Raw genomic sequence first — 26,944 nt, 5'->3', positions numbered from 1 at the left:
GAGTGTGTATTATTTTTGAATCGTTAATATTAGTATTGTAAATATCAGAACAAGCTTCATATCTTACAATGATTCTACTTGCTTGCAGTCTCCAAGTCAATGTTTTTATTAACATAGAATAGAAATCATGGTAGGTAATATAACAATTGCAAAATACAACTTAAAACATGAACGATTTTTATACGCTGCGTTTTTATAGTCGTATTTTAATAGTCCTACTGCATAATAATTTTGTTTTAATCGTAAAATAAAAAATATAAAGTAGGCCTAATGGAACTTTTTTATTTAATTAAACATTAAATAAAATTCTCATTCAATTATTAATAATGAATTACAGTATTGAGACGTACATGCAATTATTCATATTATTTATGTCACAGTTTAAGCTCACAATAATGTGATACTGGACAACAATAAAATAAAATAGGGGTTACATGTTACAAAAAGTTGAGTTATTGTCCACCGTAGTACATAGAGTAATCTGTGGCATTTTAACAAGAAACAATATAATATTATTATGTTTGTTAACACTTTTTTCGGAATTAGTACTATTCTAATAATAATCCTAAATTTTATTACAAATTTCAAACTAAAATAGAAGGGTGTGTCAGCAGACAACGCTATTCAAGATGGTCTTTGTGTAGAATTGTGGGGTGGGGCAAAGCACTTTTGACTCGCGTAGTAGGTGACGTCATGGCTTGGGTTGCCGCGTCCAGCGCTGCTGTCAAGTAAAGTGAACCAGTCGGGCGAGTTTACGAGTTGTGTGGAGAAGTGTATACCGCGGTCCTTCAGTGTCCATTTTCTCGTTTTTAGTGAAAACTTCTGAGAGAATCTGTACACTCTAGGATAATGGCGAGTGAAGAAAACAACGTTGCTGCTGAGACCAAGGAGGTCACAGAATCGGCACCTGAAACCAAGACAGAAACGAAGGAAGCTTCGGAACAACCGGCGGCGCCTGCTGCCGAGTCACAGCCACCTAAGCCCGTCGTGCGCAAAACAAATTATGAAAAAGACATTGTGTATTTGTATCAGTTTTCGCGTACACCGGTGGTTCCGTCACTCTCTCCCTATTGTCTCAAAGTTGAAACCTGGCTGAGGCTTGCTGGGCTCAAATACGAGGTAAGTTTTTTGTTAAAATTTTTGAACATGTCGGTCTTACGGACGCCGCCATTATTGTTACAGTCCCGGATAATATGGTCAAGATAGTGCATTGTGGACCAATTCAAAAGTTATTTGATGTTTTTATCGTTATAATAAATTAAACCTGGACTCTTTTGTCTTTTTATCGTTACGATATATTGTTGGGAGTAGATTTAAATGTATTAAAAGGCACTGTATCAGTTAATTTTGAATATATTTTACTGTTGCCGGCATAGAAGTCTAACCTAACTTTCTGGCTCTTTTCATAGTTAGTCCTAAACCTGTTACTTAACGTTGTTTAGGTAACCTGGCCTATCGTGTTTATAATGTTAAACAAGCAGTAATTATTAAGTTTTATGTTTAAACTTGCTCTATAATTGCTTAACTTAAAAGAGCCTAAGTTTATGCTATCGGGAGGTTGCCGTAGCCTAAGTTATTCTCAATTAGGTTCCGTACCCAGTCCTTGAGTTAGGCTTAAAATATGGATTTAATCCCTTTTTTTGTTCGCTAAACTTCATTGTCCTAAGCTACAAACGGTAGGCCTATCCGCAGGCTTGTGTACAACTTATTCTTAAGTAAGTTAACTTGTCTTAAGTTAGTTACTTATTGTTACGAACTGAATTCAGTTTAAAACAGGATTTTCTTTAACGTAAAATACAATTGAGCTAAGTTAGGTTAAAAGGTCTAGAAGTTAAGTTTTACCTATTTCTATCCTAAGTTATACCTAGTATAAGTTACAGTCACTTATCTTATGTAAGTTAATCTTAAGTTGGGAACATTCATTAACAGCCTAAAATCGAATTATTTTTTCAGTAGGCCAAGAGTAACTTAAGTTAGCTTTATATCAATAATTTTGTTTTCCTTTACGATCCATAACTTAAGTTATTCCTTGTTTTAATAGCCTATCTTCAAACGCATCTATTTTTTAAGTTAAGTTAAATTGAAAACTGATCTTGTTTAGACTCAAATAAGTTAAGCTTAAGTTAAACTTAACTAAGTTTTAAAAGTTAACGTCCCACACAAATCTTTAAGGTTTAAAAAACGCTTTTAAACTGTTAGGCCAAATTATAAGTATTTGGATTAAGAAATTAAACTGGTTTTAAGCTAACCTAACATTTAATTTAACTTAACCATACTTGCCCTAAGTTCTAGGTAAGTTACCTTTTCAAAATTCCGTTTTATAAAAGAAAAGGCGAGTGGAGAATATCAAACGGAATCTTTAACTTAAATGTTTCAGAAAGTTTGGTTGGTTATGTTGAGGAAGTTTAGAACAGTTTCATTTAAATATGGAATTTTAAAAGAATTGTTATTTGTTAGCTAGCCTAATAACATAAGTTACTGAACAACTTAAAAAAACTTGTTTATCTATCGTAGTTGTCAGCTGATTGTTTCAATGAGCGTTAACATCTAGGCCTATATATCAGATAGAATATCGATATATCGAAGAAAAAAATCATCGATGTTAATGAATGTTCCCTATTGATACGTAAATGTATGTTATGTTATGGAAAGTACCGATTTTGCATGCAAGTTTGCCTTGGCAGGTCTAGGCCTAAGTTAACTTAAAAAGTGTGCTATAATGGGGTTTTCTTGACCTGCAAGGCAAACTTGCTTATCATTTCGTTTTAGAAACACTATACTCCGCGCCAAAGCTGGTGGCGGCTGAGGGATTAGGACGGCAGGTCGGTGAGCAGGTCCGAATGTAGTCCTACCTGGCGGTCCGAATCCCTCAGCCGCCACCAGCTTTGGCGCGGAATATAGACTTCAATAGACTTAAACTTAATCGGTGTTTAAAACCACATTGAGAGCCATTTTAATGTAACTTGGACCATTAAGTTAACTAAGTTATTTTAATGTTGTATTTAAACTACCAAACTAAAGTTAAATAAGTTTCCAACCATAAAGATCCACTGACCTTTCAAAGGATTGATCCGTCAACCTTTTACCTTTTGATTACTAAGGCGAGCATTTACCGGTAATGATAGCACTATTCAGGTAGGCTAGAAAAATATCAATTTTATCTAAATAAATGTTCTTAAAGATCATCTCTGTCTAATAGCCTATTTTTATATGGAAAAAGTAGGTCCAAAAATGAAACCGGTTATTTTCTAATAGTAATTTGTATTTAGATCAACAGTTTCTAACTTCTATGGTCTAATGGTTTTATGGGCAACATGAATTTGAGAAATTATGTTTTATTAGTAGGATATATTTTGATGGAAAACTGTTGACTACATTCACAAAAAAAATATTCGATAAGCTTTTATCTTTACAAAAGGATTGAGCTTTTAAAATGTCTTTCGAAAAAACTATAAGATCAGCTGTTTTATTAGCCAGGATAATTTATTTAAAGCCCAACAAGATCAGGAACAGCTGGGTCCAATTTCAAACCATCTAATTTAAAAGCTATTAACTTTTCTCAGGATTGTTCCGGCAACCTTTTGATTGTTAGGCGAGCACTTAAACCAAGTTTCCACGCCAATTCTTTTTCTTTTTCTTAGGGTACTAACCACTCAGCTACTTAGTCACTCGTCATTTGTAAACCTAAACAGGACAGGAGACTGTGTGAGGTTGGCTTTCTGGGGATTGTAAAGGTTTTGTTATTTAACAATTTTTATAATTAATTCTGTTACCAAAGTGATTAGAGAGTAAGTACATCGGGGCTAGAGCCTACCTATCTTGTCATGGAGGTTTTTAAAACAAAAGGTTAGAAAAAAAGAAAAAAAAATGTATGGAAACTTAAGCTTAAAGTGATTAAAGTGTTCGCCTAACAATCAAAAGGTTGGATCCTGAAAAAAGTCAGTACCTATAGCTTTTGATTGGAAGTCAGACCCAGTCTGTTGGTGATCATTAGGCTTTAAAATAAATGATCTTGATTGATGAACCATCTGATCTAAGACACTAACAAAGCTACACCGATCACCTCACACCATTCTACGACACACAATTCACTCATATTTGGGTTAAAATACACATCTAGGTGACGTCATAATCTTAAATAATTGATACACTGTGCCTTAAGGCTACATTCATTAAATGTTATCCCTAGCGTCAAATGATAAATATAGGCTTACAAAGAAATTTGTATTTTCAACAGTTGCACTTCCACCCTGGTATCTATTTCTGGTGGTGGTAGGGTAGATGATTGGAGGAGGTTATGGATGGAGTCATATGACATTGTCACCTACATCACATTGATCATTACCCCTATTGGGAACATGAGCCTATGTGCTATAAATCAGCCCTGAGTGACTTATTAGGGTGTAACTTAGTGTCAAATTTGTCCCCTTGGGCCTTGGCCCATTATGAGATAGGAATCAGGGGAGTAAAGCCCAATGTACTGTTCAGGTTTTAATTTGTAGAAAACTTCCTACCAGCATATTTTTTAAAAATTTAAATCACTAAAATCTGTATGTGTCACACGTAGCAATTTTGGTAAGTGGTACCATGACCATGTTCTAATTATTTTTTTGTAGTCATTCCTCTGCGTGTTATGAAAGTGATAAACATTTGGTAAACATCTTGGATAAAACACCTTCCATTGTTTTGATCGGGAGTTAAGACGAAGTTCAGTCAATTCTTAGCTTTCTCTGATACATAATAACTTTAACGTGTTTATTAATTTAAATGTAATTAGGAGACCCGTGCGAGAATTACACAATTTAATATCTAAATGATATTTAATGATCTCTTTGTTTTCGCATGTTTAGTCATGTACTCAGTTAGGCCCCGTCCTAGCTGGACGGCAAGAGCGACGCGACCGACGCGACCATTGGCCGCTGTTGTCGGCGGCAAAATGTGTGTCCACACTGAGCGGTGCGACAAGGCGACGCGTCATAGAATGAGGCAGCTGTTTTGGGTGCTGATCCGTCGCGTCGCCGGTGTAGCGCTACCAAATACAAACATGTTTGTATCTTGAAGCGCTTGTAGCGCGACCGACAAGAGCGGCGCCGCTGTTGCTGCTCAGCTAGGACACTCCCATTACTTAACATGTGTTTGTATCTGTCGCTGTTGTCGGTCGCGTCGGTCGCGCCGCTCTTGCCGTCCAGCTAGGACGGGGCCTTATTCTCCTCCACGGTGCGTTGTAAGGCCACAGGCGCATGCGTTGTCCAGCTGTGACGAGTCGGCGCATGTTTACTAGATGCGCAGTTGGACGGTGTTAGGAATGTGTCCTTGGTGCAGACTGCAGAGTGCATCATGGCGGAAGCTCCAGTACAACTTGCATAATTCATCCGATACACATTGCACATTTTTTACATGCCTTGGAGACTTTGTGTCGCAACTGTAAATATTTGTTTCTTGATATTTATTCCTTGTGAAGTAACGCCTTAATTACTATGCAGGACTGTTGTTGTTTATCATATGGGCTTCTAAATGCGTTTCCACATGTGACCTGCATCTTTGACCATTGATGAGCTGCTATAAATTTCATCCCCATGTCAAAATTTAGTTGAAGTGGGCCACTGACAGATTGCGCTGATATAAATTACTGATTTCTGTCTATGATAAACAAAAAAATAACCAAGTTATTTGGCAGAAAGACTTATTGTAATCTATAGCTGACTCACAAAACTACTAAAAAAATTAGAGAACACTGTTCTATATCATATGTCGCAGTGACTGGCAGTGAGAGATTTTTTAATGGCCCTACCCTTAGCTATAGATATTTCTGCATTTCTAACCTATGTTTCCCAATTTCGAAGTAGTTTTCCTTGTAGATTATTTGGCGTTCCTAGAAGTTGTTGATTTTGCCGCGTGACTGCACCGGCCGACTCTAGCCTAACCCCTGGTATTGTTAGGACTCTCCCCCGACCCCCAGGCTACTCCGGAAGTCTACGGGGTCGAGACAATAGAGTCGCAGTTTATGGAAGGCGTGGCGACTACAGTGAAGAGTTTGGAATGTGGAAACGACTGTTATATTACCATCGCCGATGAATGAGGCTATTTGTAACTCGCTTTCGTGGAATTTGTTCCATGAACGCCTCGTTTGGTTTTTAATTTGCTTAGTGACTTCGTTTTTCTGGCGAATTTAAGAAGGTTTTATTCTGCACGGAGTTTTACGATCTGGCTTCATGAGTTATTTTGTATATATTGATGATCCTTTCCGTATTTCAATTAACTTAGGCTACGGTTATATTTTATCAAAGCATTCTGTAGCACTTTTCACAGGCTCCAGAATTTAATTACTTTTTCCTACAGTCACCCGACAAAGTTGGCTTCCTTGTACTGTTTATAGTACAGAAAGCTGCTAATTGCTGCATATTTATAATTTGCCGTACGGTTTATACTTTGCCGTACGGTTTATACTTTGCCGCACATCAGAATTCCAACGAAACAACACAAAACAGCGTGGTTCCATTATGCACGTAATCCGTGTACGCTTGGAAATAGGTTGGCAACACTTAAAGATAATTATACTATGAGCAGCTGATTGACTAATTATAACTACGATTTAACCTGTCATTTCGTGTTTATAGTTTCGGTATTTCTGAACTTTCTGGACTTTTCTTTTAAACGTTTTTAAAACCTTCCTACGATCTTAATAAACAAGAAAATACCTTTTAAGCATTTTTTTAGGCGCGGAAACCACTTCAAATTACAAAAACATACGGAAGTATATTCTCAAAACGCGGAGCACATTTCTTGCCGAGGAAAAATAGCGGAGTGATATGGACCGCGGGTACTACTTTCTCTAGGGCACCATTTGTGTTGCCAGCTGAACCTAAAAACGTGTTGCATAGTGTTTGAAAGACTAATTATTTATATGCTTTATAGTGACTGTAGGAAAAATATAATGTGTAACACGAGTGAAAAAGGCCTTTGCTGCACTCGAGATCATTCCGCACTCGCCTGCGGCTCGTGCGTAAACATTGCTCTCGTGTGCAGCAAAGTGCCACTTTCACCACTAGTTACACAAATAACTATTTAGGTAATAAACTACGTAAATAATAATTAATTTTCATCAAACCCTTGTTATGAGCGCACTGCAAGCCGCACTATTTAAATTTGTATACAATTTGCCGTTGATTGGACAATAACATGGACATGAATATTACATTTACCTTCCAAGTACGAACATTATTCATGTGTAATACAAGTTTGCTCGTTACCTACTCCAAGTTGTACGAGGCAACCTTGAAATTCTTGAGATTGAAATTCTACGCTATACTACGCTGTACACACCGGAGGTATTCAATGAGCTGGCGGCTTTGTCAATGAAATGACCACGCCTGAATTGGCATTTAGTTGTGGTTTCCGCATTCTCCAATGACTAATCTATATATATAAAAGGCAAAGCCCTCACTGACTGACTGACTGACTGACTCACTCACTCATCACTAATTCTCCCACTTCCCACTTACCTAGGAGGCTGAAATTTGGTACACTGATTCTTTAGGCATTAAATAGGAAAACTAAGTGGTTTTTATTCTGATCGGACTCTCGGGCTCCGCCCCAGTGGCTCTGGAGTTTCCCATGTTAACCTAATGAGTACTCATATTTAAATGGAATTAATGAATCTTAACAGCTGTTTCAATTAAACAAGTTGGTTCTGTTCTATGATGTTCAATAGCATTAAAGTTACAAGGATTACCAACAGGGTGCAGCACTATTATTTCTTTTACATTTATGACAACAGCTAATTTGCAACCAAATAAATTAGCAAGTTAGCATAGTGAACGAGCTAACCTGAAGGCAAGTGAGCGTAGCGAACGAGCTAACCTGAAGGCAAGTGAGCGCAGCGAACGAGCTCCAACCTAAAGGTGAGTGAGCGTAGCGAACGAACTTTAACCAGGACGTGATTGAGCCATGCGAACGAGATCATCTTGAAAATTAAGAAGTTAAACGGGGCAAAGCCCGCGGGTTACAGCTAGTGTATGATAAGTAAGTGTCATGACGAATCGTGGCCTATCTTGTCCTTGGGGCATCGTGATGATAAGTTGGTCATAAAAGATTGCCTATCAATACGTGAGATATGCTGTATAGTATATGATAATGTGAAATAATCGTTTTTCAAAATAGAACAACTGACAACTTAATATGTTTGATATCATTGTTTTTTTTTCATAAAATTTATCAAAATACTTCGAGATTTCCATATTTTGCCTAGTTATGGCTAAAACTAGCTTAACTAGTAATAAAAGGCATAATCTTATAACCATTGATTTTTGACGGCGTTGCGATTGCACTATTGGGGTGTAAGTATATTTTTTTAACTACGCAAAAACGTGTGGCACCACAGCCACCTCTGGTGGCACCCATGCAAACCCTAATTTAGATGTCTTGGATTTGAGGAATTTTATTTTAGCTTTGCATATAAAAAATTCCAAATCTTCTGCAACATATTTAGAAGCAATTTTGTACGCTTGAATTTTCTTTGAATTCACGTAAGTTGAATTTTCCAACCCATAAAAGACTAGTAAGGGTTTTTGTACACCTGGTTTGAATTAGAATCACGTCGCTGAATTTAAGAAATTTCCAACCAATACATAATATGTCTCCTACACTCGGTTGACTGTTCGGCCTCGTCGGTTTAGGCTGTGGAATGTGTAGAATGCAGTGTCTATGGCTCACCAGTCACTAAACGACTCTCACTGGTCGACGACCGAGTAACCGTGGAAAGTGCAGTCGATAGTAGAGCAAGGCCGAGAGCCAATAGGAAGTCGTCCAATAGATGTTCTTGAACCCTGGGAGAAACTTGACGGTTGGTGCATTCTCCGAATATTCGTCCAATAAAATTCTGTAGTAAATTTTGTTTATCCATGGTTCTGAAATGTGCGCAGGCGGGTTTTTTCAGATTTTGATTCGTCTCTATTTTTGTAAAATGGTTAAACTACTTTGTGATTAAGATGTACGTAACCATATTTTTCAAAGATCATTAATATTGTTTCAAGTTTTGCCCATATCAGTGACTTTTAAACGTTTACGGGCATCAAAGGAACATAGTAGTCCATAGATTTTAGTTATTTTTTTAGTAGTAGAGCGAATAGTAAGATTGCATAACAGAAAAAGTTTAACATAAGTACACCCAATTTTTTATTCTCAATCTTAAATCCTGGTCCATGAAGGAAACTCTTGGTTTTGACGATAACGTGGCAACGTATTATTAGGTAGCTTATCAACAGACTTAAGTTTCCTTGGTCTTGAATGTTATTTACACTGGGTTGCTTAGGAAAGACAGGTTGAAGCGAGAGTGTGAGGAACAAGGTCAAAGTCAAGTGAAAGTAGCATCTTGTCTGGTCCTGCCTGGTGCGCCGACGGTGACTCACTTTCTTGTTATTCCACTGTCAGAATGTGAGTAGCTCTACGAGGAATGTAAAACTACAAGAATCAATTTGGAAGCGGAAATGATTCATGGCCACTTGAAGGAAGCTTTAATTTTGAGAGGATTTGTGAGTAAATCGTGACTAAAATAACTAAAGAGGCGATCACGTTGGAACAATTGAGATTTATTTAACCCTACATTTATTTATCCGTTGGTTGTAGATTTTCCTGCTAGTTGTGGTGTCACAGTATGATATGATTTAAATGTGGCTTTGTGTCCTCCTAAACTGTCAGTCTACTGTTTTCTGAAAACTGTTTTAAATTTTAGAATTCTATATTTAATAAGTCGTTAGTGGGATCTATCTTTTGTAAAAACGAGAGATTCGTTTGATCTATAGGATTTAATTACTACAATTCATATTAAAAGGCTGGAAAAAATAGGCGTTCGCCGCGATATTAGGGCTTATGTACGCTATAAAAGTCCGCTTACCATAAATTAGTGGTAAGACTTTGCGAGATACAGACGGTAAATTACCCTCCCATCCGGGATGCCAAACTCGTTAGTAAATTAGTCTTAAATATAACGATGTCATTGTTCTGTTTGTTGACTTTTTTGTAAATTTCTTTTATTAGTGTTCAAATAATTTTATCAAGTATTAATTATTTGAGTCAAATAGGCTCGATTGTGTTAATTTAAACTGATACAAAATGGGCTGTACACTGTAAATATTTTTAGCAGCATTGCACAGTTTTTCTGAAATACTAAGGTTTCCCATATCTTGCCTCAAAATTGGGTTGTCTTGGTTTGTGCGTCTTTTGAGGGTGCGTCATAAACTTTTCTTGTGAGTAATTGGACCGTCATTATGGCCTAGAAGACCATAATTTTCATTGTGAACATTTCTACAATGGTTCATAAATAACCCCTCAAGCAATTTTGCAATAAAACTATAAAATTCTGAAATACTCATGTGGAATCTGAATGAAGCGACTCTTGATAACAAGCAGCCCTTGATAAGAAGAGTAATTTTCAAATACCCTTAATTACATGTTATTGAAAACCTCGATAAGAAGTCAACCTTGATACCATGTCTTACTTGGTCATCTCCATGAGAGACGTGTTATCAAGGCTCCACTGTAATGGTTGTAGCTACAAGTGTTGTGAGAGACGGGCGTGGTGCCGTGGTAGGGACGAGGGCCGGTCATGGGATGATTACATAATGCGCTCTTATCTCCAACGCCGGAAATGCGCGTCCGACGTCCAGGCATTGTCAGTGTCCAGTCCACTGGCTGCCTCTAGCACGACAAGCTGCATCGTGTCCGTGAATGATGCGTTGAAGAAAATCGTTAATGCGCCACTGGTCTAAGTCTCTGCGGTGAAAATGTGTTACTGTAACAGGTTAACTCTCGCGGGTTCCGCAGTAACTGTTGAGATGAATGTGCACTCAGGATGCCAAGTGTGAACTTCGTTGAAAGAATTGGGTGGCAAATTAAGTTATTAAGGGAGAGGGAACTATATTGCTTACTTTCATGAGAGTTTAGACTAAAATCAATCAAATTACACTTTTTGTTCATGATGCAATCAACAGTTTTTGTGGCTAGTTGTAAAGTAGCTTGCACTAATGACTAATAAAGACATGTTTCGGCACGACGTAACTGAAATGTGCTATCTATCAAAAGTTGGACGTTAGATAGGAACTAAACGCGTTTCAGACTGCTCCCTCAAAACCTTAAAAAATCTGAATGGCGTAGATAGACACAAAATAAAAAATAACTAGTTGTCGAATTTATAGCAATTTTATACAAGTTTGTAAACAGAATTACATCGTAGGACGAGTTAAAAGCAGCAATAATTTATGGACGAGCGACATAGCCCAATTGGCCGGGTGTATAGTCGAAGTTGGCGAGGCGCCCGGCTAATACAATAACTGGAGTTTTTTGTCCGGATTTTCCCTTGGGAAAGCTCTATTCTCCGAGGTTTTTGTTTTGCTTTCGAAACAGTCTAGTTTTTTGTGAAGCGCTCCGTGGTCGTAAAAGTGTTAAAAACTAATTAACTTTAGTGTTCTCATCAAAATAATATAGTTCAGGAATGTCAGTTAAATTAGTTTTTATCAAGAATCACTTAGGATTTTTTTTTTGTTTGAGATTGGCAATTATTGTACGTGCAGAAAATTAGACAAGCTAATTTTAACTTAGTGTGTCATTTGCACCGATGTAAACATCGCTTTCATTCTTCTTGAAAGCCTGGAAAATACAGAATTTTGGAACTTTAAATAAACCGCATCACATTAATATGATTGAAATTCAATTGTTTATAATTTATGCATAGAACATGCCTCCGGTCCTGTTGCTCTAACCATCTTTACCCAAAGTTATTACCAAAACAAATGCCAGACCGGGATCTAGAACGACCAGTTGTTGCTATTCCCTTGCAACAAACAACGCTTGGATGTAAACAACTCCAGACAGCTATCAGAGTGGTCTGTAGTGTTTACGTGTAAACATTGCCGCTTCTTGGAATAGCTAAGCAGAGAACATTAGGTAATAGCTGGAGAAATTGTGACGGATCGCCCATTTAATTCGTGATGCGAAGATAAAATATAAATCATAGTGTAACTAGACACCACATTATTTTCTATTTTATATCCGACAAGTAGTCCAGTCAATAAAGGGGATGTAGAGGACATGGAGAGGGGGAAATTTTTTTTCTGCGGGAATGTGTTTGGGGTAGTTAGAAGATAAAAATACCAAAAGTCCCCGCCCCTGGCCCTGCTGCTTCAGCGGGGGGAGGGGGGGAAAGACCCCATTTTTTAGTTTTTTACTTCTACACTGAAAACCGTGCATCGTACGGAAAAAATGTAAATTATAAAAAGAAAGATGATAAAATTCTCTACAAGAATGGTCATATTCATTTCTTCCGTATATGCATTGGTTTAAAAGATATTCTCAAAATAATATAAATATTCGTAAATAAATTCATTTTTCACGTGTTTTTTGTGAAATAAGTTTATATAATCCAAATGCCTGTCTTTGTTTCATCAATCAGGATAGAAAACATTGTTTTGAACACTAATCTATATAATATAATATATCAATCGTATATATTGTGTTAAAAATAGTGTATATAAATTTAAATAAGTTATGTATATTTGTCATGGAAACAAGTAATTTTGGCATAATTACACTTAAAAATTGAAAAGATTATGTTTGTAGCTATATTTGTCCAGGTTTATTTATATCAATTACCGAAACCAAGACTTAATACTATTGTTCATGGTCTCTCCATAATTTAATTCTTGTTCATCAGACTCAATATCTGCTATCGATGTGAGAGTGCAGTGAATATATTCTGCATCGTCCTCATTTATCAGAATTGGCATTCTATTTAAACGGCCCCCTTAGCAGTTCTGGCATAACGGCCAACGAGGAACATTTAATGGACATTTCATTGTGTGTACAATGTGCATCTTTCATTGCTACAATCTTTAGTATATTTGCAAAAAACAAGCCCAATATTTCTCGTGGGTTAGGTGGTTCATCGGTTAAAACTGGGAATACATTCTCTTTTTTGCGCTCCCAATTCCACATTTCTGAGGGCAGTTAGTTTTCCAAACAGAGTTGTCCTTGATTAAATGATACAAATGATGAAATGTCAAATATTTCTAAATTGACAGCAATGTTTGAAAATCACCCACTCTTCCCTGAAACTCAAGACATCATGTCAATAGCATCTGGGGTTGTAGGAGATGAATTCGTTAACTGTAACGATGCTCTATTACGTAGTCTGCGAGTAAATAATCAAATTGTAGTCATTTGCAGACAACAAGCTGTCACGGGAAAATATGGCTCTCCCTTTGTCCTCTGTGAGTTCAACCATCGATATCAATGATTAAAACGTTGCAGCAAAACCTTTAATTCTGTTTCAAAGGATGTGTATAAGTAAAAACATTTATCAAGATTTAAAGGATTGTTAACGATTTGAACTTGCTCCATTTCCCTTTATTTAATGAGAGTGGTATGAAATAAGATCAAAAATGCCTGCACTGTTCAAGTTCTTTGGAACCAACCAACAACAGTTTTAACGACTTTTAATTTGGTTATCGATGGGCTATTTCTCACGCATAAGGTTATATGGCAAAGAGGATTTTCAGTGTCTGCGATATGTGATGGATACGTGAGGTACGTGGATACCTATTACCTTGTAAGGTAATGCATTGTTGCTTTTGACGTATATAGCAATTCAGAAAATAGCACGAAGATGGCAGACCAAGAAAGACACTACAGATTGAAAAAGTCAGTAGCAGTGGCGGTCCCAGGATTTAATTTCCGGGGGGGGGGATCCGGTAGTTAACCCCCCCCCCCGAAAAAAATGTGGAATTTAAAGCACAATATCGTATTTTTATATGCATTTGAGCTCTAAATAATTTTCAAGCCAATAGTATTTATGTTAGCTAATAAAATATTTCGGAGAGGATATATACCTCCCCCCCCCCCCAGGGATCGCCACTGGTTAGTAGATATTCATTTGAACAGAGACACCGAAATTATAGTATGTAACAGGAACAGTTAATCCCTTAACCAAGTATTTTGCAAATGTACTAAAGATTATAACAGTGCCAGAAATGCCCATCCTGATGAATGAGGAAGATGAAGAATATACAGGCCTACACCGAATTCTCACTTCGATAGTCAATATTGAGTCTAATAAACAAGAATTGAATGATGGAGATGTCCTAGATGGTGGTTTTCAGTTCAAGATGGCACCAGTTTTTGGGACAGAAGTCGGAACCTCTCGTCCCAAGTGAGCCAGACCATGAACAATAATATTAAGTCTTGGTTTCGGTAATTATTATGAATAAACCTGGACAAATAGCTACAAACATAATTTTTTTAATTTTTAGTGTAATAATTATGCCAAAATTACTTGTTTCCATGACAAATATACATAACTTATTTAAATTTATATAAACTATTTTTAACACAATATATACGATTGATATATTATATTATATAGGTTAGTGTTCCAAAACCTTTTTTCTATCTTGATTGGTGTGAAACAACAACAGGCTAATGGATTATATAAACTTATTTGACAAAAAACGCGTGAAAAGTCAATTTATTAAGGAATTTTTATATTATTTTGAGAATATCGTTTAAACCAGTGCATATACGAAAGAAATGAATACGACCATTCTTGTAGAGAATTTCATCATCTTTCTTTTTATAATTTACATTTTTTCCGTACGATGCACGGTTTTCAGTGTAGAAGTAAAAAACTAAAAAATGGGGTCTTTCCCCCCCTCCCCCCGCTGAAGCAGCAGGGCCAGGGGCGGGGACTTTTGGTATTTTTATCTTCTAACTACCCCGAACACATTCCCGCAGAAAAAAAAATTCCCCCTCTCCATGTCCTCTACACCCCCCTTTTGAGCATTCATTGACTGGACTAAAGGAAGTATATAGGATTCTGTTCTAAAAGATGATCAAATGCTTCACACTCTTTAAGCTGATTAATCTGTTAAATTACTTTTACAAACTGAAAAACAACTATTAATTAAATAAATATTTTGACTTTAAATAAATCTACACTGTTTTAAAATATTTGAACTCATAATTGCATATTATAATTAGTTGCCCTGATAACTATTTTTTTCTGTTATTAAAAAATATAATCAATTTTAACAAAATATGCCTACATCTCTACGAGAACTGTACCCTAGCAGTGTTGATTAAATTTCTGATATTGATATTTTTTATCTTAGGAATTTTAACGGACCTTCATATGTCTAAGTTGGGGCTTTGGTGGTTAATTTTGATCTGCCTACAAGACCACAAAAAGAGTAACTACAATTTAAATATTTGCTATTGAATTTGTTTATATTTTCAATTAATGGGGTATATTTGTTTGTTCGTGTTCGTAACAAAGGGATTATATTGTAGAGCAATGTTAACTTGACTTTTTTTATCGACAATAGAACAGAAATTTCTTGAAAGAACTATCCTTTTTGCGTTCTTAACTCGATAAGACGGACAAAGTGTCCAGTCTTACTAAACTAATGAATATTTACAAAAATAATTGTCTCCGTATTAATATATGCATCTCACTGGTTGCAATAGTTGTTCACCTCCCGTTATACAGTACATCAGCTGTATGATCTTTTTCTAAGACACTATATAGACGATGTGACGAATGTACAAGTTCCAGCCAAAGTCACAGTCCTTTGTTGTCATTCACACAGATGAGATATTGATTCATCGACAGCCCATTGCATTGTCCGTGTGATAAACTCGCCACCAGCACGCACGTTTGCGTGAAAACGCACCGTGTTGTATCTCGTTTTGGCGTAATTGCGTTATAATTATCCTCAGTTGGGGCAAAACTTCGTAATTTGCCGTATTTCTTTGTTTTCCTCTTCTGTAGGAGTGTTTTAGTTAACATTGTTTTAGTTTGTACTCTGCAATTCTTGTTTTGATATAGTATTGCAGCTCCCGGATCGCCGGTAAATTGAACAGTGTGATACCTAAGGTAATCGTATAGAGATGATCTTTTGATACCGACAAGTGTTCCTTTTACAGTTCCAACTCAACTGAATAAATCGGCGGTGGGTCTAAGAAACTTGTAATTCTTTGTCACGGATTCGTTTACTATCCTAGGTATGGGAGCATCCTTAGATTACTTACATAAAATAGGTAATTTTGAACTCTCCTGTAACAGGACCGCTACACTAGGGGAACCCATCGTGAAATAAAGTCCTAATTTTTTTAAAGAAAAATGTTTAACGATACTCCACGAAACTATTTTTTCTCTTGAGTTAATTCATTGTCTTCAGAACAAGAACACACCTTTTCCTCACGATGTTGATTTACAGTCCTCTCAAGCTAAAGTCATATATCCTTATAAGTTAAGCTATTTAGGGAAGGAAAGCTTCCTTTGTCGTCTCATGATCTATTTGAGGTAGTACATTGTTGAGAGCTGACTCTTGTGTAATGTACGTATCTACTAGAAAAAAGTAATTTTTTATCTGTTACATGTCTAAAAAAATCTTGAGTACCGGTAGCTTAACTATAAAAACGCGCGTGTGGTTTGTATTGGAAATCAATGGTAGACAGGCAGGCGCCACTGCACGCTGCACGGGTCTAGCAATGTTTATTATTGTGGGGAACATAACAAATGCACGTAAAACCACTTCTTTGCTTTCACCAACAAATGATCGCATCTTCTCGACGTATCGTTGATTCAATCATCTTTGGGACAACGACGAACACTCGCAGAGTTCCACAAATAATCTGGGTTAATGTAGTTTTTCTGTAAATTAAGAAATCTAATTGTTCAATTGAGACAAGTACCTTTAAAGATATTTCTTAAAATTGTTTATTAATTGTCATCGTATGGGCTCGGGCGGCTCGGGTCAAGCTCGTTGCGCGCTATAGAGAGGTTGTCTACTTGGGTTGGTCGAGACTTGCACTATGTTCGCCCCAGACGTATAGCTTGACACGACTCAATAGCGATCACAAGAGGTTATTTGTGTCTGAAGGGTAGGTCGGCTGAAGTAAGGGGAGGGCTCGAGTGGAGGGTGCTTGGCGGAGCGGAATATTTCTGCAACTGAGACGCAAATAAACATGGAAACTGGCAGAAATACCCCTTAACCTAATTAACCGCTTATCTCCAGCTCAACTTTTCGTGTTTGTCGCAACTTAATTAGTGGGAATTCAAATTCCAATTTTTTGCTTTCCTGGGGGGTTTTACAGTTGAACGTTGGAAATGAAAAGTAACATTGCTGTAATTATATATGTTTCGCTTTGGATTGTATTTGATTAATTTTTTTAGTAAGCAAATTTATAGGGCATACCATAACATCATGTAACAAAATGTATTCAACAGAGGCAGATCAATTTAGTGTGCACATTGATGTGTGTTAGAAAATTCGAATTGTATTTAGTACTTTGTATTTAACAGTTTTATCATTAATTTATGTGTCACACGAAGTATTAATGTTATTTAGAAACCAAGAAAAAAATAGTGCGTTCGAGTAGTAGAGTACAGTTTGTATCTTTAGAGGCTTGTGTTAAAATACCCCCGCCTCAGTAAACCTGCAGACTTAGCGAATTTCCATTTGCCTGATTGGATTTAAACTAAAATGTCTCCTTAAAAATATCACATTTATTCCCTTTTTAAACAGAATTAGTTTAATGAGGACTTAGGTTTGCTGCAACAGGGAGGGTAAACAAGTTTTTTTTAATGTAAAATGTTAAAAGGTACTGTGGTTTAGTAAGAAATTAATATATTTTCCAAATATGATCAAAATATGTTCATAAACAAGCAAACTACATCAGTTGACTTATTCTCCATAAGAATAACATGGGAATTTTACCATGTTAGAATAACATGGGCCTAGGTCTTACCATGAGACCTACGGTAATAACTACTTCCCTATAGGGAAATTCGCTAAAAGGTGTTTAACTTTTCTTAATCATTTGTGTTTTCACTTCTATCGCAATCGACTAAGTCCATTAAGGTTCACCCGGCATTTTTGAAGATGGAGGGAAAGAATCGTTGTACATGCCTACAGTACAATAGCTGTAGTTAATATTCATAGGCCGGGCTCAGATTGAGACGTAGGTTTATGTCTTAGCATTCCTTAGTTCTGGCTAATTAACAGACTAAATGAGAGAGTACAATGGGAGTTGTAGCCGTGACTACATTCTTAATTGGTGCCGTATGGTGCGCTGTGAACTGGGCTGGGAAAGGATTAAGTGGATTCAGAGTACTAATCTTATTGTTCCAACAATCTTTCTCACTCCTCTGTTTTTAGAGATTTTTTGTAGTTGGTGAATTTGGGGTCAAGAAAACCAGAGAGCACAGAATAGAAATTCTTTGCTCAAATTTCTATTCTTGTGCACAAACTTTCTATTCTGTGCTCTCTGAAGAAAACAATGTCATTCACTCAGATACAGAAGTAAATTACGTCTGTTTGTTTAAGATGTATATATTTTTTTAATAAACTGTATCAGCAATCTGACACATACTTTCTCCCATTAGCTTGTCAACAACCCTCATAACGGGTAAGGAGTTTACTATGTTATTTTACGGGAAAAGTTGCATAAATTGCAATAACTTTGCATAGATAAATGCATAGATCTCAGTATTGTTCCCTTTGTACACTACAACGCACGCATTATTATTATCAAGAAAATAATGACGCGCGGTTCTAGCGGCCTTATTGTTGCTTTAAAGGGTTCACCACCACCGGGGCCTTTTGACGAAAACTAAAATTAATCGTGGTAATTGTGGCGTAGTTTGAATATAATTACGGTTTTGCGTCGAGTTTTTTGGTTTACTTGTAAATTACCTATGTCAATATAACGAAAGATATATTTTTTGCCGTTAAAGTAATCTTATACTTTATAAATCTTTAACGTTCGTTATTTATTACAAGATCGCGAGGAAACCCTTTAGTCTGTTAACATTTGTGGAATATTTCATAAGTACATAGTAAGAGTTGATTTCATTAATTTTGCCGTTCGATCCGAAATTCATATTACGAAATCGGGTAAAATTTGTTTTTTTATAGTTTAAAATAATCCCAGGTAAATACTACGACTTTCAAAAGGGGATATCCGTTTGGGGAAGATGTTCTTGATGTTCTTATATTTTATTATTAACAAAATCATATAGTTCTCTCCTATATTGTACTGTTCACAAACTACGAAATCACTCAATGGTCCTTCGAACCGGATAAATTAGTAATACTCGATTACAACCGAAACGAATACTGCACAGCAGATTTCTAAGTGGCATTTTGGTAATCGAATGGGTACACTAGTGTTAAACGTTGGTTGAATTGATGCTCTGTGTGTTGATGGATTCATGAATCATCGCGCAGACAATGAAGATTGTATCAGCGATGTCTGGTGTGTCTGCGACTCAAGGACGACTGGTTCACATCACTCCCGCTGAACCTGCTCAGTGCGTCCGCCGCACAGTTCACAGTTCCACCCACTCGAACTGCAATTGTACCTGTCGTACAATAGGGCTGAACGAAAAATTGACATTTTGGTGGTGTGAAAGACAAATTTTCATATATGACGAATTTAAACTGTTATGGGCTTTAATTCGATTAAGTAACGTAATTGTAATTGCTTATTTTTTAACTGAGTGTCGAAATCAGTTGATAATCTAACAGTTGAATGAGTTAATTAATTTACCAGGAACTAACCAAGTGTTTATGTAATCGTTTATTGTTTAGTTTATGTTCCTGGCGTCAGGAAGCTCCTTTGGGATAATTAGGATGACAATTAATTATTGTACTTACCTGTACCGATATTACGTTATACAGATTTGGATCAATTCTATGTCCATTTGCTTGACATCGATTAAATTGTAGGTTACTAATTCTGCCAAATAGTTATTACACCAATCTTCATATCCATTCAGGTAGTAGAATCATAACGTACACGGCGCCGTCTTTATGGCTTGTCTTATGCCATAGAGGGGTTTGCACCACCCCCCACCACCCCCCAAAGCCACTTCCATTTTGTAACTTAACTTGATTATTCGGCGCGCGACATTAGGACTTGCAAATGAGGGATTTGAATTTCATCACCTCCCTTGTCGGGTTGGGGCGACATTGTGCAATGGGCACGCGCCATTTCTTCGGCTTACGTGTCTATACGGGTTTTGGGGAATATATTTTCTATCTTTATGTTCTTGTTGTGACTCATACCAGACCGATTTGGATAAATTTGTGACCGTTATTTGTAACACGTTTTGTTATGTGGTTGAAAAGTGTTCCTTATAAAGTAAAGGAGAATACCATGAAATAGAATAATGGAATTTATAACCTATATAAATTAAATTTTGAGTAATCATTGGGAATCATTTCCTACGGGTGCTGGAAACAAACTGCATCTTAGACTATTTATAAATGTAAAACCTAGGTTTCCTTCATTGTGCTGGAGACACAACTTGGTACTGCATTATACGCCGTATCGATATCGATAACGCCGCGGATTAGATTACCTCGCGGCGTCCGATAGAGCGAGATTGAATTTCCCCATTGGCTTTAGTTCTCCCTTGCCTCCCGCTGATGTCAACAGAGCTGGGACGCTGACGTTGTTTTTATTGCTCCTTGGATTTTCGTGACGGATTTTCCTATGGGGGATCTCTAGATTTTATGGATAAGCATCATCGGCAGTTTTTGGAATTTGTGCAACAATGTTTACTGTTTTCAGGTTTGTAAAGGAAAAACTTTCTTTTTATAACGTTGTACAAATAATTCGATTAAATTTTGCAGCATGAGATTAAAGGGACCAATTATTGAAGTTCGGGACGATTTTCTACTGGGTGTCAATGAAATTTTCCCAAATGAAATTGAATGTTATTTTAATTATTAGAAAACACAATCTACATTTATGCAAATTTTGTTTTCGTTCTCATTAAAATTAGGCTAGAAGAAAATAACCGAAAACATGTTCACATGATCAGGCTCGAAGGGTCATAAGTGAATTGAGTTGTTTTAGATTTAGTTTTACTCGTTGTTCGAGTCCGTAGAGGAGTGTTGACAATCCCCGTCCCTGTAACAACATTTTGCTTCTCGTTTACCGTTACAAAATATAAAAGCAACCCCCAAAAAGTCAGAGAAATTAATTTAATCCGGCTCGAAGGACAAATAACGAGTGCGTTGACTGTGTGGTATATGCACAGGAATGCTGCCTATCCCCTGCGCCCCTGTGACGTTATCGCTCGGTCTGGTATGTGTGTTGCTGTCTGTCAGTCGGCACATCTCGTAAATATCCACACCCCCTCGGCCTGATAGAGTAGAGATTAGAATGTCACCGGGGCTTTTAAAGGTTGCACTGCCTTATCTTGATTATGACGGATCTCTTGAGAATGTGCCGCTAGTCGACAGGAGGTTTGTGTAATTGAGAGCATCTGCTTTTTTAATAGAAATCTAAAAAAAATTCTATTTTAATTTTTTTTCTTGTTAACAAACACTTGTGTTCAGCGTGAGATTTCTGTGAGGTTATGCGGATTGTGTAAAATTATCTGGATATCGTTACAATAAAGGTTGATTCCCTCGCATATTAAAGCTGCGTTGATGGTATCGGGAGCCCTACAGAGGTAATTCCACCCCAACCTCTCACCCTCTGTCTGGAGTGGTGTTTTGTCGCTACCCTTCCCCAGGGCTCTCACAATGTGGGTTTAAAGGTCACTCGTAAGTCGACAGGGGGCGTTAGAATGACGTACTTGAGACGAAATCAGCGCCGATGTCTGGTAAATTGCATCGCACTTAAGCTAGAAAAAGTATTTGGTGCAAGCTCAATTGTCTGTACGTGTACAATTAATTGGTCGCGCAAACTATCTTTGTGAGTTTAGAATTTGAAATATTCGATGGGGTGCTTGGACAATATTTTTGTTCGAGATCACTGTTTGTCTGCCAATAGACACTGGATCCGATACAACCAGAATTATTTACTTTCCTCGGTAAATATTGAGTAATATTCCGTTGAAATACTGCGACTCCTGGGCAAATTCGTGAAAGATGGTTTCATTTTTGATTATATTTTCATTAAAACTTGATTTTTCAGTGTCATCCTACATTTTAAAAAATCGCTAAAAGGCATCTGCAAGTAAATATTTAGAGAAATGCGTCTTGAAACGGGTAAAATTTTATTTATGTTCCATTAGACTAAAGTAGAACTGTTCTGTACCATTGGACCAATCAACTGTTGCTACTCAAGGTGTTGATTGTGAAGGTGAAGGTCTGAAGGTTGACACGAAGGAGAATTACCTCTGCACGCGAAGCTGTGTTGTACATTATGTAAAACTATGACCCTGACCGTGTTAATAGTGTGGGTTCAATTTTTTAGGGGTTGCTCCCTCAACTTTCAATATATTTTACAGTGCCTAAATCTATGAAATGCTATATTTCTTCAACATCGATTTCAGGAATCGTCTACCTCACAAAAATTACTAAACTCTTCTGGAGCTATTTAAAAAAAAAATCCCGCCGCAGCATACCTGCAGACTAAGCGAGATTCTATTGGATTTTTACTCATATTTCGTTAGATTTATTCCCTATTAAAATAATATTAGTTTTGCACCCGTTAGATTTGCTGCTACAGGGAAGCAAAAAGGGGGTTTAGTTGTAAAATAATAATATAGTATGAAATAAATAAATTTTCAAAATATGGTCAAAATATTTCTTCATTTAAACAAGCAAACTACAACAGTTTACTTTTTTCTAATTACATGAGACTTTTAGAAAATTTTCGATTAGCCTACTTGAACATAATCTCCTCAACCTTAAATCCTACAACAACGTTTCTATGAAAAAAAACTTTGTTTTGAGCTATGCACGATAGTTTTAATTGATCTGAGAATTTTTATTTTTTAAGGCTAAAAGAGTAACACATGTAAAAAATATTGGACGAATTTCAAAACCCCATAACAACTCCAATCCCCGATTTACCGGTTCGTTTACTCATTCAAGTGGATCAGAATCCAGCCCTACTACACTCTCATGCCGAATGTCATCAAAATTGAATCTAGTTATCTTGTTCACGAACATTCGTATATACTCTATGACCATAATAAAATGCTAGTCTAGATAATAAACTAAGCAAATTTTAAGTAAACATGTTCCCCATTAAATTCCTTACCGTACAGTTTCTAAATACCGTCAAAGATTCTATTTAATCAACGAACCCTCTGTAATTACGTGGTCTGCCAGCAACGGTCTCTCACACTGTTGGAGGCGGATCGCTTCAGGTGTTCCATTCAAACGTCCTTTACAAGCAATCTGAAAGTGTTTCACTGCAGCTACCCGATCCTGATCCATCTGTGGGGTTTTTGTGGAGCTTCGGCCGAAACCATTGTGGGGCGGAGTAATGTGTCTACCTCGGCCGAGGTATTTAACTACCCTTTAAGAGGATTTGGATCAGATTACGGCTGAGTTATTTACCTTCGAGGATTAGGATTGTCCCTAGGAATGTTGTTTTTGCTCGGTTTTTAGTGTTGTGACTATTTTGGTGTAGGCCTGCGTGTATCTTAAATGAAGTGAACGAATCTATAAAATCGTTAGATTACAGTGGAACCTCGATAGCAAGTTACCCTTGATAATAAGTGAAATTTTCAAATCTCCTAGAATTTAACCCCAGATCAGGTGCTATTGCAAATTTCGATAAGAAGTCAACCTTATTAATCCCAATGAAAGTCTTGTTATCGAGGTTCTAATGTACAGTATAACAATTCATAAGGGGTAACGAGACTTAGTTTGGATCGAATTGGTTTGTAGTTGAAGGTAATTATTACTCAAAGCTTAGTAGTCTTAGATTATTGCTGAGGTTAAATTTGTTGTCATAGTTGGATTGTGAAGGAAATGATACCTTATTTATATTTGGAAATGACAACCTGTACTGGCAATGTGCCTGTGCTTTTCTTGCGGTTTACTTGATGTAGAGAAACAAGATCCAATTTCAGTGTAGTGTGGACTAATTCTTCTTCGATAATTTTTCTTCGATACGTTATACAACTTCAGCCTCTACACACATATTTCCTCCTTGCATCGATAGCAAAACATTCGTTCCGCTTGCAATGGAGATAATGGATACATTTATTTAGACATGACATAGAGAATGAGTCAGATGTTTATCGCAGGCTGTTTATGAGCACGAGGTTCACAGGCTATCGTCTGAACTGTAACCCTAAATAACAGATATATTTAAACTCTGATGCATCTGTTTTTTAACACTCATTGTTTTTTTTAACACCACCAGGAGATTGAGGAAAGACTATGCAAGGAGTTTCTTGCATAAATATCTGCCTTGTTGCAAAAACAGTTTGGTTGAAAGTGTTTGTAAAACGCTGCATACAAATCATGCTCCAAACTGTTATGACGTTCTGTTAGCGAAGTGATGAAATGTTGTCAAACAGAAACGGTTGCCTGACTGTAAACAACACACCGCATAGTAATGTGGTCACTGAATGCGTTTGTACTATCTATTGGATCTAATGGAATAGTTTGTTGTGGTTACGCAAGAATGTATGATAGTAGGAAGTGAAGTTGTGCAATCAAACTGCGTTTGGAAATTCATGGATGATAAATTGAACAATTTGTTGTCGATATCAAATAAGACAAGAAAATTTTGTGTGGAGATTTTACTCGTAAATTTTGACGAGGTAATGTGTAACGGAAATATAATTTCTAGTGCTTACCTTCAAAAATTTCAATTACTGTAATCAAAGGCCTTTTTGATCTTGAGATATTTCTCGGTAATTTCTCGGCTTCAAATTTGTAAAAGTTCAAACTAAATATTTTTCCAAGAGCAATAGTATTGCGTCTCCTTCAAAGTTATTTTTACTGTACTCAAAGAACACTATCGGTAAGGCCAATATTGTACACTGTTTGGGGGAGGTTGTTGACCTTTTTCCACCCTCTCCCGAGGGAAATATATTTTGGCTCCCTGTGTAACAACCCTACCTTTACCCTTTCAGATCCCATTAAACAATATCACACCATACAGCTTGGCCACGCCCTGACAAAACACTAAACGTCTGGGTGATTTTTATGGTTATGGATGTTACTGTCGTTCTTTTGTAAACATACTTAGCTTCTTCTGTCGGCCAAATAGTCGATTTTATCAGAATTCGATTAATGGTTGTTAATTTTCTATTGAACAAGGGTTAAGCTGTTGTGAAATAAGTCCAACTTTTATTCCAACTGTTGGTGCCAAAGTTTTTTTGTTTTGATGTTACGACGGATATAAATTGCGATATATTGAAACCACAATGAAACAAATCTGCTGTGTAAACGTCAATTTGGCATCTTGAAGAAAAGATCAGCTGTTTTACTAACTTTATTTCTAGGTTAAAACATACCTAGAACAATGAACGAGTTAATAAATTCGTCAAACTGGGTTTATGTGCACTTCTTTTATCACAATTAATCAAAATTGGTTTCATCCAATTAATCAATTGATAGTACAATCTTTGAAGTGTGGTATCTAGTAATCTAGTACGTGTAGGCGTGGAGTGTGGGCGGCTGATGCTGATGGTACTGTACTGTACTCGGAAGTCGGTCTGATATCGTGTTACACAATGTAACGAATGCAGAAATGTTGGGAGTTGGCAATCGTGTGTGGTTGGTACCAATTGTGTATCATCAATTCGTTACCACGGCAATATAGCCTAATTAAGAACACCAATAGATACATAGTTTACTCGTGCTTTATGGATAGAACGTTACTTTTGAAAATATATCTGTATAATCCTTGATTATAGTTCAAAAAATTATTCTACGATATCCAAGTAATCATGTTTACTGTTCTAGATATTCTTAATATTTCATATTTCAATACTTTATCCTTGACGTAGAAATTTTCATCTATTAAAATGGACCCACCAGCTGTTTTTCCGGCTCAAAGATAACATTGATTTTAGCGAATTTCCCATGTAGGGAATGAGCTATTTTTATTATTGAGTTGAGCTTATATATTTCTATTATCTATATTTCGATTAAAAATTGTATGCTAAAACAAAACCAATACAGTAGCACACTCTCAGTCGGTCTATGATACCTTGTTAGTATAATACTGTACTTTTAGACATATGAATGGAATGCCACTTCACAATAGTGTATACAAAGCTGATAATAGTGATCGTAGTTAATTGTTATTCAAAGGAAGATTATTTTTTAGCAATAGATCAGTTGGACGATCAAACGATTGTATGAATGTCATAGAGCACACAACAGATGTTTGATTGGCTCTCGATACTCTGTGTAGTCGAGTTGATAACAGCTGTTTGCTGAAGCACTACTCGTATTGTCGGCTTGTCAACTTTAATAGTTCAAGGGTCTGCACTTGGCCACAAAGTAGCTATGTGCTCAGGCCTTTGTACAAGCTTAATTAAATTGATATTGAAACGTCGCGCCGGGTTAGTTGAAACGATCCTCACACGGGTTGATAGGCTAAATTGGGTAGGCTAAATTTAATTCTAATATTTTGTACAAACTCTTAATACTGTATTGATTTATAGGTTATTAATTTAGTGTTTAGTGGACATTCGTTTTACGACTGTTGTAAGGAAAGCATAATTACTGTCCCCAACTCCTGTTTTGAGATGCTACAAAACAGTAAGCACACAAGCATTTTTGAGTAAGCATTTTAAGATTACGAGGACGAGGAACATTTGCTTATGCAGTACGTACCATTATTGTGGAGTTTAATTCTTTAAAAAATTGATAACTGTGTGCGCCAGCGCCGTTCCGTTCTAGTAACTTGTCTGTATTGATAACAAATGTGGCAAAAACTGTTGAAGGTCCTTGCCAAAAGTTTGATAATAAAAGAAGGTCATTACATTTGTGTATGCAAAAACGTCATCTTGTTGTTTTCTCATTATTTTCTGTACATCTATTAAGCTTAAAATGTTTCGTGAAAGCAGTATTTCAAAATTAACGGATTTGTTATTTTTAGGCTACAGTAGTGGAATTTGGATATTTATCTAGATTTTGGGTATTACTCGAAAATTTATCTTTAAAATAAATTG

General features: G+C 36.6%; 1 protein-coding gene across 2 annotated transcripts in view; it reads left to right on the top strand.

The window, feature by feature from the left end:
- The first annotated feature begins 721 nt into the window (after positions 1 to 721).
- LOC129005462 (failed axon connections-like) overlaps positions 722 to 26,944 on the top strand; it is a 63,920-nt gene continuing 37,697 nt past the window's right edge. For both annotated transcript variants that reach the window (XM_054434353.1, XM_054434352.1), the window contains exon 1: positions 722 to 1,119. In XM_054434353.1, coding sequence (XP_054290328.1) covers positions 850 to 1,119 — 270 coding nt within the window. In that variant the 5' untranslated portion in view covers positions 722 to 849. The remainder of the gene's footprint in view (positions 1,120 to 26,944) is intronic.

The sequence above is a fragment of the Macrosteles quadrilineatus genome, unplaced genomic scaffold, assembly GCF_028750875.1.
Source record: "Macrosteles quadrilineatus isolate MER2022 unplaced genomic scaffold, UCM_ALF_1.0 Scaffold_21__1_contigs__length_2333173, whole genome shotgun sequence".
NCBI classification, from domain to species: domain Eukaryota; kingdom Metazoa; phylum Arthropoda; class Insecta; order Hemiptera; family Cicadellidae; genus Macrosteles; species Macrosteles quadrilineatus.
This window is presented reverse-complemented; position numbering and strand designations above follow the sequence as displayed.